This window comes from Ranitomeya imitator, chromosome 3 (genome assembly GCF_032444005.1).
Source record: "Ranitomeya imitator isolate aRanImi1 chromosome 3, aRanImi1.pri, whole genome shotgun sequence".
NCBI lineage: Eukaryota > Metazoa > Chordata > Amphibia > Anura > Dendrobatidae > Ranitomeya > Ranitomeya imitator.
In genome coordinates this window covers 470,018,562-470,037,010 of record NC_091284.1, presented here as the reverse complement: position 1 = coordinate 470,037,010, position 18,449 = coordinate 470,018,562, and the positions used below count along the sequence as shown (strand labels likewise).

Below are 18,449 nucleotides of genomic sequence, written 5' to 3'. Positions count from 1 at the left end.
GCCACCATTTGGTCGAGAATCGCCATGGCAAACATCAGGACCACAAAATCATGATCTGGGGGCACCAGTATGGATAAAGAGGAAGCCCCCACACTGTTAACCATTTAAATGATGTCGTCACTATTGACAGCAGCATCTAAGGGGTTAAACAGATATTGTGCAAACACTGATCATGGCTGATACAGCAAGTTGTCCGCTATAGTGGACAGCCGACAGCTGCTGGATTGTCATCTGTATGGGGAGGGCACGCTTATCTCAGGTCAGTTAAAAGTCGTATTGGCTGTCATTAAGGGGTTAAAACTGATCGCCGTGTCTACAGGCCTATACTCTTCCCGAATGGGAGATAAAAGGCTATTGAGATCTCATCTTGGACAGATCAGTCATATGGAAAAAGCATGTGACAATCAGCCTTGATGTTTTTTCTTCAGAATGTTTAAATTAGTAGAGAGGACCATTACCAGCAGATCTTCCTCACCACACGCCATGCATGTCACTCCAGGCTGCACCATACATATTAATACTGAGCTCATTACAAGAAAAGGCATTCCTCACCTCCCCTCCCACCATGACCCAGCGCACAAGGAAAAAGAAGATGCGTATTTAAAGATTCATAAAAATAAAGATTTATAAAAATAAAGTGTTGATTATTCACAACTATCTCACATAACGTACTTCTACAGAACCGGCACAGACAAGCTGGAAAAGACCAGTAATATTCTGAAACTAAACTGAAAACTGCACTGATGAGATCAATTACAATTTCTGAATTACATATCCTATTGATTTCTACGAACACCATACGCACATACTGAACCGCCATCTGTTCCTTCACATTCGTAAGCTCAAGGACTACAATTTCCTTCTAAGGTGCAAATAACATGCACATGCCTCAGTGCTGGAACAGCTCTGACCACGGCGACTAGATACCAATATCACATAAGCATAATCCAAGCTGCACTACAAAAGGAAAGGGAAAAAAAACATATGCTACGTGCCATAAAAAGGCTGCTTTGTGTAAGGATCTTGTTTTTTGCCATTTCACAAACACAATGGGGATTTGTACATAACAGATTGGAGGTATAATTCCCATCTTCATTGGTACTGTACCTCTAATTAAATAGTTAAAAGGGTTTTTCAACTAAATACATTGATCATCTATTTGCGGCACAGGTGATAAACGTATGATTTCCACAGGCAGGATTACTGGGATCTCCACAATCTGACAATAAGGATCCCTATTTGACCACCGCTCCTTATTTCTATGGTACTGACAGACAGGCCCTTAGGGTATGTTCACACGTTCAGGATTTCCATCCTTTTTTTTTCAGGACTGTTTTTTTAAAAAACTGCAGCTCTTGGCAGAAAACGCAGGTCCTTTTTTTGGTCCTTTTTTGTCCTTTTTTGATGCGTTTTTTGATCCTTTTTTTAATGCAGTTTTCTAACCCTAACCCTAACCCTACCCCTACCCCTATTCTAACCTTAGTGAAAAAAAAAAAAAAAAAAATTCTTAATTTTTTTATTGTCCCTACCAATGGGGGTGACAAAGTGGGGGGGGGTGTCATTTACTATTTTTTTATTTTGATCACTGAGATATCTCAGTGATCAAAATGCACTTTGGAGCGAATCTGCCGGCCGGCAGATTCGGCGGGCGCACTGCGCATGCGCCCGCCATTTTGCAAGATGGCGGCGCCCAGGGAGAAGACGGCCGGACGGACACCGGGACGCCGGGTAAATATAAGGGGGGGAGATTAGGGCACGGGGGGGGGGCAACGGAGCACTGGAGGGTGGGCATCGGAGCACGGGGGGCGGGATCGGAGCACGGGGGGGCAGCCACACTCCGCCCACGCACTTCCGCCCGCTCCCCCGCACTTCCTGCTGCAGCGGTTCTGCACATCAAATCGCAGTAAAACCCGCAGATATATTTTTGATCTGCGGGTTTTACTGCGGTTTTGACCTCACAATGGAGGTCTATGGGTGCAGAACCGCTGCGGTTCAGGAAAAAGAAGTGACATGCTCCTTTTTTGCCGCAGCTATTCTGCGCGGCTTTTTAAACGAAATTCCGGATCATGTGCACAGCAGTGACTGTTTTCCATAGGGTTACATTGTTATGTACCCTGCATGGAAAGCTGCGGTTCCGCAGTAAAAAACGCACTGTGTGAACATGGCCTTAGATTACGTTCCCATGATCAGGAATTGGCAGCGCTTTGGATGCATCATACATCCACTGCGTCCAAAGCGCTGTGTTCTAATCATGCAGGTAAATCCACAGGTGTACACTGAATCGTGCAGATTTACATCATCCAATAAAATCTATAGCGACAATTTCTGTTGTGGATATTAGCTAGTCTCCGCAACAGAAATTAACATGCTGCGTCTCAGAAATCCACACTGCAGGTGACTTTACGCAGCATCAAATAACAGCACAGTGGGCCTGAGATTTCTATAAATCCCATTAACTGTGCTTGTACTGTACAACGCAGCGTTTTGTATCAAGTGTGCGCGCGCTGGGGCCAAAACAATGCTATTCCTGACCGTGGGCACACAGCCTTAGAAGTGAAGGACGAAGTGGTCAAAACTCCATTTACACTGGCTACTTTGTGCCCCAAGTATGATTACTGAGGATCCCAAAAAGTGTAGAAATGGCCATTTAACTTCTATTTTTCTATGCAAGTAGGATTTCCATACAGAAACAAAGTTGGCAAATACACGAAGTACAGAAAAAGAAAAGAAAAAAGAAAAAAAAAAAAAAAAAAAAAACGACAGCACATTGGGAAGAATACGAGCCAAAAGTCCAAGCGTATAATAGTGTTCAAAATAAATTAACTTCTTACCTTAAGTATATGTCACTATCAATTCTTGCTGTGGACCCCCCACCCAACTCCTGAAGTCCACATTCAGAACCAATTTGAAGTGGTGGGGTACAGCTGACAGATCTAAATGTGTATGGCCAGCTGTAAAATGTGGGGGTCTCATTCAAGGCCTCCAGCAATTCGCTAGACCAGAGTAATCCAAAAACTCCATTTACGGAAAGCCCCTCAGCTGTCCAAGCCGCGGGCTACAATCTGCGATTTATGGTAAAGAACAGAATGCCTCCAACTGCTGTCTACAAGTAGTCTCAGGGCTCCTTCACATGAGTATTAAATATCCCTATGCAAAAACGGTACAGAGGACTGACCAATGCAGGGAAACGTGATCGTTCACAAAAGTTTCTACACAAACCAATTGTCTTTGAGAAAAAAAATTAAAATATGCAATATACACTACCTTAATCCGTATTTCAGATTACATTAACCCATAAGTCAATGGTTGCGCAAAAAAACAGATCACATTTGTGTTACCATCTGTGGATCCATTACAGTCTTAACCCCTTCATGATGCGCCAATTTCCATTTGTGTGTCTTTTCCCCCACATTCTTCCCAGAGCCATAACTCATTTTTTGCTGGACAAGTTGTACTTTTTAATGACACCACTGATTTTACCTTATAGTAAACGGCTTACGGTGTACCTTTTATAGTAAAAATTACTTTGCAACATACCTGGATTCTCCTCATTAGTACGATAATAGCAATACCAAGTATGTACAGTTTATTTTTATTGAGTGGTAAAAAAAAAAAATAAAGTCAGAAGTTTGAAAACAGAATTTTTTTTGGGTGGTGTTGACATTTTCCGAGACCCGTAGCGTTTTCATTATTTGGTCGATGGAGCTATTCGGCTGCTTATTTTTTGCTGGCTAAACTTTTTTGGTAACATTTTGGGATAGATATGATGATCACTTGTTACAGCATTTTGTGGTATTGCATGGACCCAAAAAAAAAAAAAAAACCCTGGTAATTTTGATGTTCTTGAATTTTTTCCTTTTACCGTGTTTGATGGCTCGAACTTTTCTGAATGCTTCAATGCCACATGAATAATGAAGTTAAAAAGGGGGGGAGGGGATTTGAACTTTTGGTTGATTTTGTTTGTTTTCTTCCACACTTTTCACTGCACTTTAGTTGGTCTGATCACTTATGCAGCAATACTGTAGTATTACTGTATATAGCACATTGTGAAAATAATTGCCTCCTTTGAGGCTCAACCATGGGCAAAGTTTCAAGGAGGCTTTTTCATGACAAGCACGGAGGTCTTCAACAGACCCCCTACTGTTGTAGCAACCCATGATCATGTTATGGGAGCATAGAATGACATGCCCCCTAGGCGGCGCATTGTTAATGCCAATGTCAGTTTGACAGCGGCATTTTACAGGTTACCAACTGTGAGCGGCGTAAAGTGCCACCCAGGACTGTTGCAGGCAGGTGCTGGCTGTAACGCATAGGGGGGCTCACCCTGTCAACCTGCTCCATACACCCGCTTCTGGCTTGTCCTGTACATGTCATGAAGGGTTTACACTAAGGAGTCTAATATGTATTAAATTGTTCATTTAAAAACCGGATGCCATATATATGACAATCAAGTGTTTTCTTCTCCTGGGGAACTTGGAAGAAAAATGTAGAAACGGTGGCCACAATGTGGATGAAAAATGGAGTGACAATTAAATTCTACTGTTTTGGCTACATTCACATGAAGCAGGTGAAAACCACAGTAAAGGTACCTTCACACATAACGATATTGTTAACGATATCGTTGCTATTTGTGACGTAGCAACGATATCGTTATGTATGACAGCGACCAACGATCAGGCCCCTGCTGGGAGATCGTTGGTCGCTGAATAAAGTCCAGAACTTTATTTCGTCGCTGGACTCCCTGGAGACATCGCTGGATCGGCGTGTGTGACACCGATCCAGCGATGTCTTCACTGGTAACCAGGGTAAACATCGGGTAACTAAGCGCAGGGCCGCGCTTAGTAACCCGATGTTTACCCTGGTTACCATCCTAAAAGTAAAAAAAAAACAAACACTAGATACTTACCTACAGCCGTCTGTCCTCCAGCGCTGTGCTCTGCACTCCTCCTGTACTGGCTGTGAGCCGGAAAGCAGAGCGGTGACGTCACCGCTCTGCTTTCCGGCTCCCAGACAGTACAGGAGGAGAGCAGAGAAGCAGAGCGCAGCGCCCTGCGCTTAGTTACCCGATGTTTACCCTGGTTACCGGGGACCTCGGGATCGTTGGTCGCTGGAGAGCTGTCTGTGTGACAGCTCTCCAGCGACGCTGCAGCGATCCGGATCGTTGTCGGTATCGCTGCAGCGTCGCTAAGTGTGACGGTACCTTAAGACTAGCGACCTGACAGATGTCAAGAAGGCCATCATTGACACCCTCAAGCAAGAGGGTAAGACCCAGAAAGAAATTTCTCAACAAATAGGCTGTTCCCAGAGTGCTGTATCAAGGCACCTCAATGGTAAGTCTGTTGGAAGGAAACAATGTGGCAGAAAACGCTGTACAACGAGAAGGAGACCGGACCCTGAGGAAGATTGTGGAGAAGGACCGATTCCAGACCTTGGGGAACCTGAGGAAGCAGTGGACTGAGTCTGGTGTGGAAACATCCAGAGCCACCGTGCACAGGCGTGCGCAGGAAATGGGCTACAGGTGCCGCATTCCCCAGGTAAAGCCACTTTTGAACCATAAACAGCGGCAGAGGCGCCTGACCTGGGCTACAGAGAAGCAGCACTGGACTGTTGCTAAGTGGTCCCAAGTACTTTTTTCTGATGAAAGCAAATTTTGCATGTCATTCGGAAATCAAGGTGCCAGAGTCTGGAGGAAGACTGGGGAGAAGGAAATGCCAAAATGCCTGAAGTCCAGTGTCAAGTACCCACAGTCAGTGATGGTGTGGGGTGCCATGTCAGCTGCTGGTGTTGGTCCACTGTGTTTCATCAAGGGCAGGGTCAATGCAGCTAGCCATCAGGAGATTTTGGAGCACTTCATGCTTCCATCGGCTGAAATGCTTTATGGAGATGAAGATTTCATTTTTCAGCACGACCTGGCACCTGCTCACAGTGCCAAAACCACTGGTAAATGGTTTACTGACCATGGTATTACTGTGCTCAATTGGCCTGCCAACTCTCCTGACCTGAACCCCATAGAGAATCTGTGGGATATTGTGAAGAGAAAGTTGAGAGACGCAAGACCCAACACTCTGGATGAGCTTAAGGCCGCTATTGAAGCATCCTGGGCCTCCATAACATCTCAGCAGTGTCACAGGCTGATTGCCTCCATGCCACGCCGCATTGAAGCAGTCATTTCTGCCAAAGGATTCCCGACAAAGTATTGAGTGCATAACTGAACATTATTATTTGATGGTTTTTTTGTTTGTTATTAAAAAACACTTATTTGATTGGATGGGTGAAATATGCTAATTTATTGAGACAGGTTTTTTGGGTTATCAGGAGTTGTATGCCAAAATCATCAGTATTAAAACAATAAAAGACCTGACAAATTTCAGTTGGTGGATAATGCATCTATAATATATGAAAGTTTAATTGTAATCATTACATTATGGTAAATAATGAAATTTAACACTATATGCTAATTTTTTGAGAAGGACCTGTATGTATATTGTTGGTTTATTATTTTTTTTTTGTTACAGATCGAGGGTCTTCAGTGAGTGGATTGAGAGTAGAATAAAGTAATACAACAGCCTTTGTGATTTTTTAAATAAATTTTTAATAATGTGTGGTTTTTTTTAACCCTTTACTAGTATTGGATTAATAATGGATAGGTGTCATAATTGACGCCTCTCCATTATTAATTAGGCTTAATGTCACCTTACAATAGCAAGGTGGCATTAACCCTTCATTACCCCATATCCCACCGCTACACGGGAATGGGAAGAGAGTGGCCAAGTGCCAGAATAGGCGCATCTTCCAGATGTGCCTGTTCTGGGGTGGCTGGGGGCAGATGTTTTTAGCCAGGGGGGGGGCCCCAATAACCATGGACCCTCTCCAGGCTATTAATATCTGCCCTCAGTCACTGGCTTTACTACTCTGACGGAGAAAATTGTGCGGGAGCCCACGCCAATTTTTTCCGTCAGTTAACCCCTTATTTTACTAGCTAGAACGGCCAAATTTTGCATATATACACTACTAACATTAGTAGTGTGGAATATGCAAAAAAAAAAGGTGATATGAGATGGTTTACTGTATGTAAACCAGGTCTCATATCATGTCGGGTTTGTGAAGGAGATAGGAAAAGCCGGTAATTGAATTACCAGCTTTAAAGCTATCTCACGCTGCATTAAATATAAATATATATACATAGGTGTCTCCCTGACATATATATATATGTATATATACCTATTCTATGTGTATATATCTACTCTAATCTAACCTGTCAGTGTGATTTTACTGTACTCTGCGCTGAATTGCCGGCTTTTCTAAGGACACGGGTGCGTAAAAATCGGACAGCAATACGGATGTCATACGGATGTTGCGATAAAAAACTCGCATGACACTCGCATGGCACTCGCAGACGTTACAGCAGTTTTTTCGGTCCGTAAATCGGACCGCTTTTTTCTCACAAGTGGAAAGGGGCCCTAAGGGCTCTTTCAGACATCAGGTTTTATCATGTACGAGAAAACGGACAAAGTTTCATCAGTTTTTCCTCGTATTTGGAAAAACAAGGTTTCTACACCTTATCAAATGCAACAGTCCGTGAAAAAATGTCCTTTTTTTCCACAGGCCCATAGACTTGCATTAAGGGCTCATTTTCATTTGCGAGACAAAAAAAAAAGGACGAGTGCAATCAGATTAAAAAAAAAATGGATTGCATTCTGACCAATGTTATTCAATGGGTTACATCTCATCTGCAATTTTTTTTCTGCTGAAATCAAACGGAGGAGAAAAAATAAATAAATTAAAAAAAAAAAATCTGTGATGCTGTGATTTGCCATGTATCTTGGACGAGACTCCGAGCCTATGGGTGTGAAAAAAAAAATAATCTCACAGTACTCTGACCATGAGAGTGCTGTCCAATTTTTTACGCACCGATGTCCTTTGAAAAGCTGCATACACTAAAATCAGTGATGGGTTAAAAAAAAAAAAAAAAAAAAAAGAATAGAATATATACATACATACACACACACATATATATATGTATTCATAATAGATCGATGAAGAGTCGGCAATTCAGCAGCCGCTTAATGTAAAATCGCATCGGGACCCGACAGGGTAGAATAGGTGGATTACATACAGTATATACACATAGAATAGATATATGGATGTCAGTGACAATTAAACAGTGTGTGCAGCTTACTGTACATGTAATAAGACTATTTTTCTGAAGAAAAAAAATTGACGTGGGCTCCTCGTAAGTTTTTTTGACCAGCAGAGGGAAAGCTGACAGCAGATGTTTATAGCCTGGGAAAGGGGTAATACCCATGAAGCTTCCCAGACTATTAATATCAGCTCACAACTGTATACTTCGCATTTACTGGCTATTAAAATGAGGACCCTAAAAAAAAAAAAAAATGTAAAAAAATAAATAAAATAACGTAGGGTCCCCCTATAATTAATAACCAGCCAAGGCTATGCAGACAGCAGCGAAATGATAATAGCCTAGGAAGGGGCAATGGATACTGACCCCCCCCCCAGGCTAAAAACATCTGCTCTCAGCCACCCCAGAAAAGTCGCATCTCTAAGATGTATCAATTCTGGCACTTAGCCTCGTACTTCCCACTTGCCCTGTAACGGTGGCAAGTGGGCTGATGGGGATGGGTGGGGGGAACTTTCTCATGCTCGCAGTGCTGTCAGACAGGTAATAGGAGTTCACATGGAGATACTGGGTATATATGCTGCTCTGTGCTCATGCAACCTGCCATCTAGATATCGAAGAGCTATACACGTTATGGGACAAATGGATTATCAGCTCTACGACAAAGGTGAGGAATATAGTTGTTTTTTTAACCCCTTTCTTACCTCGGACGGGATAGTATGTCCGAGGTCAGAAGCCCCACTTTGATGCGGGCTCTGGCGGTGAGCCCGCATCAAAGCCGGGACATGTCAACTGTTTTGAACAGCTGACATGTGCCCGTAATAGGCGCGGGTAGAATCGCAATCTGCCCGCGCCTATTAACTAGTTAAATGCCGCTGTCAAACGCAGACAGCGGCATTTAACTACCGCTTCCGGCCGGGCGGCCGGAAATGATCACATCGCCGACCCCCGTCACATGATCGGAGGTCGGCGATGCTTCAGCATTGTAACCATATATGTCCTTGAGACCTCTATGGTTACTGATTCCCGGCAGCTGTGAGAGCCACCCTGTGGTCGGCGCTCACAGCACACCTGCAATTCTGCTACATAGCAGCGAACATCAGATCGCTGCTATGTAGCAGAGGTGATAGTGTTATGCCAGCATGGCAAAAGTTAAAGTAAAAAAAAAGTGAAAAAAATGAAATATAAAAGTTTAAATCACCCCCTTTTGCCCCAATCAAAATAAAACAAAAATAAAAAAATAAAACCTACACATATTTGGTATCGCCGCGTTCAGAATCGCCCGATCTATCAATAAAAAAAAAGCATTAACCTGATCGCTAAACGGCGTAGCGAGAAAAAAAATCGAAACGCCAGAATTACGGTTTTTTTTGGTCGCCGCGACATTGCATTAAAATGCAATAACGGGCGATCAAAAGAACGTATCTGAACCGAAATGGTATCATTAAAAAAGTCAGCTTGGCACGCAAAAAATAAGCCAACCGACCCCAGATCATGAAAAATGGAGACGCTACGAGTATCGGAAAATGGCGCAATTTTTTTTTTTTTTTTTAGCAAAGTTTGGAAAAAATTTTTCACCACTTAGATAAAAAATTACCTAGTCATGTTGGGTGTCTATGAACTCGTAATGACCTGTAGAATCATAACGGCAGATCAGTTTTAGCATTTAGTGAACCTAGCAAAAAAAGCCAAGCAAAAAACAAGTGTGGGATTGCACTTTTTTTGCAATTTCACCGCACTTGGAATTTTTTTGCCGTTTTCTAGTACACGACATGGTAAAACCCAATTATGTTGTTCAAAAGTATAATTCGTCCCGCAAAAAATAAGCCCTCACATGGCCAAATTGACGGAAAAATAAAAAAGTTACGGCTCTGGGAAGGAGGGGAGCGAAAAACGAACACGGAAAAATGGAAAATCCCAAGGTCATAAAGGGGTTAACTTCAGCAGAAGACAAATAAGTTGGTGGAATGGGCGAGGTCGTAAGTATAGTTTAATTTATTAAAGGAGTGTCATTCTTTCAAGTAAATGACGTGTGTGTGTGTGTGTGTGTGTGTGTGTGTGTGTGTGTGTGTGTGTGTGTGTGTGTGTGTGTGTGTGTGTGTGTGTTTATACAACATGACTATGAGGTTAGTAGTGGGGGATGTCTTATTGACACCTCTCCATTACTAGCCTCCGGGCTTGATGTCATCTGACAATATAAAGGTGACATCAACCCCCCCCCCACCCCCCAACTATTAACCCACTTGCCACCGCCACAGGGCATGTGGGAAGAGCGAGGCTAAGTACCAGAATTGGCACATCTTAGAGACGAGCCTTTTCTGGGGCAGCTGAGAGACGATTTATTAGCCCGGGGAGAGGGGGGGCAGTATCCATGGCCCCTTCCTAGGCTATAAATATCAGCCCGCAGATGTCTGCATAGCCTTTGCTGGTAATAATAGGGGGATCTCAAGTTATTTTTATTTATTTTTTTTTAGGGTCTCCCATTTTAATAGCCAGTAAAGAATAATAGTAATAGCATGGGAAGCTCCATGGGTATTACCCCCTTCCCAGGCTATAAAAATTTAAAAAATTAGATATACATACACACATTTTCTATGCGTTTAAGAATATTTCCTCTGAAAACTGTAAATGACAATTTCTCTATGTAAAAACTCATGTTAAAAATCGCATTGCAGTTGGATGTAATTCGGATACTAGGTGTGACACTCGCATGATTTTTAGGTCCTGATATGGGAACTTTTTTCTATTTCATGGGTATGAGCCCTATTTTGAGTGGACCACTCAGTCTGCGAAAAGTAAGACGTGTGAACGGCCCATTCACTAGCATAGGTACGAGTGCTAACCGTGTAAAGGACGAATAGCACTTGTACGTAAAAAAAAAAATGAATGAGCCTTTGGGTCCTAATAAACAGACTGAATAACTTAAAGGGGGTGGGGATTCCAGTCGCGTAAGAAAACCCGTTGAAGTCCTCAACAGTAGAATTCGGGCAGTACATTGCATCACTAGTTGTACACCCATAAACAGGAAAGAAGCACAATGATAGATCTGCACTTCCATGATCTTGACATTAAAGTAGTTTACAAATCCTGATGGAGAATAAAAAAGTGTAATTGTTAGATTCTGACGGCTCAGAATAATCAAGTGAACGGCTGTGTCCAAATACGAAGACGGAGTGACAGAAAATGCTAAACTATACAAAACAGCGCCCTGTTGTCACTTCTTTCCCAACCCCCAAGTCCAACAGAGAAAGCACCACCTGGGGTGCACTCTAATAAACTTAAAGACCTTTTCTATTTTACCTTTAGCAAACATCATTTGATGTTGGATTATCATATCAGGACTGTCACTGAAGCAAAAAAAGCACACTTTCCAGAATGTCGAACTACATTATCACCAACTCTGTTATCCTTATCTCACTTGTACCAGCTCTGCTGTCTCCTCACTCCCACACCCTTGAAATTTGGTGGCAGCCCCAAAGGGTTCCCATCGCTTTAAATCTCGCAGCACATGTAAGATGTATTGTGAGACCCCAATGCAGAGGTCAGAGCGCAGTGGCAACCTGGGCCTTGTGTCACTGGAAGCTAGAGCCCTGTGCACCAGCAGATGCCTGGGGCTGAGAGAAGCTGATACAAAAGGGAGGTTGTGCCTCTACACAACATCAAACTTTACCTGGGGTTATGTCACTGAGCACCCCGCACTGACTGCAGCGCCATCCTGTCAGTGCCAGAGAGCTGCACCCCAGAGTGGATGCCACAGCCCACCAACACAGCAGCCTTCCGGGGCATAGCGTAACCCCTCCCCCAAACAAGGTGGTCTCACAGGGCGCAGCGTATCCCCTCCACCACACACACATGTCAGCCTTCCGAGGTGCAACGAACCTCTGCCCACACGGTGGCCTACTGGGGCACAGCGAACTCCCTCCCATGCGTCGCCTACCAACGCGCAGCGAACCCCCACCCACACAGCGACCCATCAGGGTGCAGGGAATAGTGATGGGTCATTTGTGAATGAACAGATTGTGAACGATGGGAGCCGGCATCCCAGTGAGCGACAATTCTCTAAACGGCTTTCACTGGGCGTAAAATACTTGTGTTCTGTGGACGCAAGTCCGCCCACCCAAACTCCTCCCACTAATCACTAACTGGCTAACTAAGTAGGCGGCGTTTCAGAGGCATTAATAATCTTAACCCCTTAGTGACCACCGACATCTTTTTACTGACCTGCGATATAAGAGACTAGTATGCTATAGCTGACAACTTGCTGCATCAGCCACAATCAGTGTTGGTACCGTCCATATCTGTTTAACCCCTTAAATGCTGCTGTCAATGACTACAGCATCTAGATGGTTAACAGAGTGTGGGGGCTTCCTCTTTAACCCTATCGGCACCCTGAGCTCTTGATCGTGTGGTCCTGATGTTTGCTGTGGCAATTCAAGGCCAATAACGGCCATAAAGTCTTCCAGCTATAGCGGCCTGTTCAGAAGTTAGAAACATTTAGGTGGTTAAAAAATAAATTACTTCATTTCTGTTATGCCACTTTGCATTAATTCCTGAAAAGCACCTAAAAGGTTAATAAACGGACAGCAGTTTTCAGCATGTCGGGGGTACTGTTTTTAAAATGGTATCACTTTTGGGGGTTTCCAATATTTAGGACCCCCAAAGTCACTTGAAACTTATTAGGTCCCAAAAAAAAAAAAAAAAAAGTAGTAAATTTCCTTGGAAAAATTACTGCTACATTTTTAAACCTTCCAAAATTCTAACAAAATAAAACGATATTTTACAAATGGTGCTGATGTAAAGCCGACATGAGGGAAATGTTATTTATTAATGTTTGCGTGGTATGACTATCTGGATTAGGCCGGAGTCACACATGCGAGAAACAAGTCCGTATCTCGCATGTGAACAGCAAGCTCTGGCGCCGGCACTTCGGAGCAGAGCGTGCAGCCGCATAGCAACACATGGAGCCGCACGCTCCGCTCCGAAGTGCCGGCGCCAGAGCTTGCTGTTCACATGCGAGACACAGACGTGTTTCTCGCATGTGTGATTCCGGCCTTAAAGGGATAATCATTCACATTTCAAAAATTGCTAATTTTTGTAAAATTTCTGATATTTTTTTTAATTTATAAAAAATATCAACATAAATTTACCTTTTACCATAAAGTACAATATGTCATAGAAAAAAAATCTCAAAATCAACGGCGTTCCAGAGTTATTAACACAAAGTGACACTGGACAGATTTTTCCTCACGGCAGGCTCTAGGGGCACAACCCACGCCCCCTTCCCCCACGGCAAGCTCTAGGGGCACAACCCCCCCCCTTCCCCCACGGTAAGCTCTAGGGGCACAACCTACCCCCCTCCCTCCTCCACGGCAGGCTCTAGGAGCCCAACCTCCCCCCCCCCCCCCCCCCCACACACACACACACGGCAGGCTCTAGGGGCACCACCTACTCCCCACACACATGGCAGGCTCTAGGGGCACCACCTACTCCCCACACACATGGCAGGCTCTAGGGGCACCACCTACTCGCCACACACACACACGGCAGGCTCTAGGGGCACCACCTACCCCCCCACACACATGGCAGGCTCTAGGGGCACCACCTACTCCCCACACACATGGCAGGCTCTAGGGGCACCACCTACTCCCCACACACACACGGCAGGCTCTAGGGGCACCACCTACCCCCCCACACACATGGCAGGCTCTAGGGGCACCACCTACTCCCCACACACACACGGCAGGCTCTAGGGGCACCACCTACCCCCCCACACACATGGCAGGCTCTAGGGGCACCACCTACCCCCACACACACACACGGCAGGCTCTAGGGGTACCACCTACACCCCCCCCCCCCCCCCCCACACACACACACACACACACACGGCAGGCTCTAGGGGCGCAGGCTCTAGGGGCGCAACCTACCCCCCCCCCTCCCCCACGGCAGGCTCTAGGAGCCCAACCTCCCCCCCCCCCCCCCCCACACACACACACACACATGGCAGGCTCTAGGGGCACCACCTACTCCCCACACACATGGCAGGCTCTAGGGGCACCACCTACTCCCCACACACATGGCAGGCTCTAGGGGCACCACCTACTCGCCACACACACACACGGCAGGCTCTAGGGGCACCACCTACCCCCCCACACACATGGCAGGCTCTAGGGGCACCACCTACTCCCCACACACATGGCAGGCTCTAGGGGCACCACCTACTCCCCACACACACACACGGCAGGCTCTAGGGGCACCACCTACCCCCCCACACACATGGCAGGCTCTAGGGGCACCACCTACTCCCCACACACACACGGCAGGCTCTAGGGGCACCACCTACCCCCCCACACACATGGCAGGCTCTAGGGGCACCACCTACCCCCCCACACACACGGCAGGCTCTAGGGGTACCACCTACCCCCCCCCCCCACACACACACACACACACACACACACACACACACACACACGGCAGGCTCTAGGGGCGCAGGCTCTAGGGGCGCAACCTACCCCCCCCCCTCCCCCACGGCAGGCTCTAGGGACGCAACCTACCCTCCCTCCCCCACAACAGGCTCTAGGGACGCAACCTACCCCCCCTCCCACACGGCAGGCTCTAGGGGCGCAACCTACCCCCCCTCCCCCCCCACGGCAGGCTCTAGGGGCGTAACCTACCCCCCCTCCCCCACGGCAGGCTCTAGGGCCGCAACCTACCCTCCCTCCCCCACAACAGCCTCTAGGGACGCAACCTACCCCCCCTCCCCCACGGCAGGCTCTAGGGGCGCAACCTACCCCCCCTCCCCCACGGCAGGCTCTAGGGGCGCAACCTACCCCCCCTCCCCCACGGCAGGCTCTAGGGGCGCAACCTACCCCCCCTCCCCCACGGCAGGCTTTAGGGGCGCAACCTACCCCCCCTCCCCCACGGCAGGCTTTAGGGGCGCAACCTACCCCCCCTCCCCCACGGCAAGCTTTAGGGGCGCAACCTACCCCCCCCTCCCCCACGGCAGGCTCTAGGGGCGCAACCTACCCCCCCCTCCCCCACGGCAGGCTCTAGGGGCGCAACCTACCCCCCCTCCCCCACGGCAGGCTCTAGGGGCGCAACCTACCCCCCCATCCCCACGGCAGGCTCTAGGGGCGCAACCTACCCCCCCCCCACGGCAGGCTCTAGGGGCGCAACCTACCCCCCCTCCCCCACGGCAGGCTCTAGGGGCGCAACCTACCCCCCCCCCTCCCCCACGGCAGGCTCTAGGGGCGCAACCTACCCCCCCTCCCCCACGGCAGGCTCTAGGGGCGCAACCTACCCCCCACGGCAGGCTCTAGGGGCGCAACCTACCCCCCCCACGGCAGGCTCTAGGGGCGCAACCTACCCCCCCCACGGCAGGCTCTAGGGGCGCAACCTACCCCCCCCAGCAGGCTCTAGGGGCGCAACCTACCCCCCCTCCCCCACGGCAGGCTCTAGGGGCGCAACCTACCCCCCCCCCTCCCCCACGGCAGGCTCTAGGGGCGCAACCTACCCCCCCTCCCCCACGGCAGGCTCTAGGGGCGCAACCTACCCCCCACGGCAGGCTCTAGGGGCGCAACCTACCCCCCCCACGGCAGGCTCTAGGGGCGCAACCTACCCCCCCCCACGGCAGGCTCTAGGGGCGCAACCTACCCCCCCCAGCAGGCTCTAGGGGCGCAACCTACCCCCCCTCCCCCACGGCAGGCTCTAGGGGCGCAACCAACCCCCCCCCCTCCCCGGCAGGCTCTAGGGGTGCAACCTACCCCCCCACGGCAGGCTCTAGGGGCGCAACCTACCCCCCCTCCCCCACGGCAGGCTCTAGGGGCGCAACCTACCCCCCACGGCAGGCTCTAGGGGCGCAACCTACCCCCCCCCCACGGCAGGCTCTAGGGGCGCAACTACCCCCTCCCCCACGGCAGGCTCTAGGGGCGCAACCTACCCCCCCTCCCCCACGGCAGGCTCTAGGGGCGCAACCTACCCCCCCCCCCTCCCCCGCGGCAGGCTCTAGGGGCGCAACCTACCCCCCACGGCAGGCTCTAGGGGCGCAACCTACCCCCCCTCCCCCACGGCAGGCTCTAGGGGCGCAACCTACCCCCCCTCCCCCACGGCAGGCTCTAGGGGCGCAACCTACCCCCCCTCCCCCACGGCAGGCTCTAGGGGCGCAACCTACCCCCCCTCCCCCACGGCAGGCTCTAGGGGCGCAACCTACCCCCCCCCCGGCAGGCTCTAGGGGCGCAACCTACCCCCCCTCCCCCACGGCAGGCTCTAGGGGCGCAACCTACCCCCCCCCCCCCCGGCAGGCTCTAGGGGCGCAACCTACCCCCCCCCCCACAGCAGGCTCTAGGGGCGCAACCTACCCCCCACGGCAGGCTCTAGGGGCGCAACCTACCCCCCCACGGCAGGCTCTAGGGGCGCAACCTACCCCCCCTCCCCCACGGCAGGCTCTAGGGGCGCAACCTACCCCCCACGGCAGGCTCTAGGGGCGCAACTTACCCCCCCCACGGCAGGCTCTAGGGGCGCAACCTACCCCCCCTCCCCCACGGCAGGCTCTAGGGGCGCAACCTACCCCCCACGGCAGGCTCTAGGGGCGCAACCTACCCCCCACGGCAGGCTCTAGGGGCGCAACCTACCCCCCACGGCAGGCTCTAGGGGCGTAACCTACCCCCCCCCCCCCCGGCAGGCTCTAGGGGCGCAACCTATCCCCCCTCCCCCACGGCAGGCTCTAGGGGCGCAACCTACCCCCCCCCCCCCGGCAGGCTCTAGGGGCGCAACCTACCCCCCCCCCCCCCACAGCAGGCTCTAGGGGCGCAACCTACCCCCCACGGCAGGCTCTAGGGGCGCAACCTACCCCCCCACGGCAGGCTCTAGGGGCGCAACCTACCCCCCCTCCCCCACGGCAGGCTCTAGGGGCGCAACCTACCCCCCACGGCAGGCTCTAGGGGCGCAACTTACCCCCCCCCACACGGCAGGCTCTAGGGGCGCAACCTACCCCCCCTCCCCCACGGCAGGCTCTAGGGGCGCAACCTACCCCCCACGGCAGGCTCTAGGGGCGCAACCTACCCCCCACGGCAGGCTCTAGGGGCGCAACCTACCCCCCACGGCAGGCTCTAGGGGCGCAACCTACCCCCCACCCCCCCACGGCAGGCGCTAGGGGCGCAACCTACCCCTCCCCTCACGGCAGGCTCTAGGGGCGCAACCTACCCCCCCACGGCAGGCTCTAGGGGCGCAACCTTCCCCCCCCCCTCCCCCACGGCAGGCTCTAGGGGCGCAACCTTCCCCCCCCTCCCCCACGGCAGGCTCCAGGGGGCGCAGGCTCCAGGGGGCGCAGGCTCCAGGGGGCGCAGGCTCCAGGGGGCGCAGGCTCCAGGGGGCGCAGGCTCCAGGGGGCGCAGGCTCCAGGGGGCGCAGGCTCCAGGGGGCGCAGGCTCCAGGGGGCGCAGGCTACCCCCCCTCCCCCGGCTCTAGCGGCACAACCTACCCCCACACAGGGAGCTCCATACTGCATTACCCCAGCTATGACAACACTATGGGACATAACTGCCCCCATAACCAGGTCCTGCAGTCGGACCTACAGGCAGCAGCCCCCTCCCCCTCCTCACAGCTCCGCCATCTGCCCCTCTGCTGTGAGGGCACAGGACATCCCGCCAGCTCCCACACCGACACAGGCTGCCCCCTCCCTTCATATTACCCCGGGGAGGGCGCACATTACCTGCGAGCTGCCTCCGCAGCAGGAGCGCCGACTGCGGCTCCGTCATACTGAGGCGATGTGAGCAGCGCGGCGGACAACAGGAACCGACGACACCCGACAGGAGGGAGCAGCACAGCTGTCCGAACCGTCACCTCTCGTTCTCCCCCCGGCTCCTCACTCTGTCCCTCGCACTCTTCGCTCTGGCCTCCGTGCGCCTGCGCAGATTTAACTCTTCCCCCATCGTGTGACCTACACATTGCGTGATGAGGGGTGGCAGGGAAAGGGCCGCCATCTTGGGAAGGTCGCTATACCGCGGCCATTTTAGGAAGGTCATATAACGCGATCGCTGCTTCCTGTATAAAAAGTAATAAGAAACGTATTAGCATCTCCACAGCCGGCCTGCAGTGTGACCAGCATAAGACTGGTCGCCATTTCAACCTAGGAAGAGATCTAGTGACCACAGAAAGCGCCTACCAGGGACTCTGTGCTGAACCAGAAATGGAACCGCGACCCCCAAACCAGACACTTTCCTTATCAGTATACAGAGATCAAAGGCCATCACACCGTGAAGTGGCTCTATCGCTAGATTCCACACCAAACACTGCAGGCATTATTAAATATTCGAGA

The 18,449-nt window shown here is 50.4% G+C and overlaps 1 protein-coding gene across 1 annotated transcript in view; it reads right to left on the bottom strand.

Moving 5' to 3' along the window:
* The window catches only part of LOC138670274 (ubiquitin-conjugating enzyme E2 G1), a 94,894-nt gene extending 76,861 nt beyond the window's left edge, over positions 1-18,033 (bottom strand). The window contains exon 1 of the mRNA XM_069757468.1: positions 17,844-18,033. Within this exon, the coding sequence (XP_069613569.1) occupies positions 17,844-17,889 (46 nt within the window). The 5' untranslated portion in view covers positions 17,890-18,033. The remainder of the gene's footprint in view (positions 1-17,843) is intronic.
* Between the last annotated feature and the right edge of the window lie 416 nt (positions 18,034-18,449).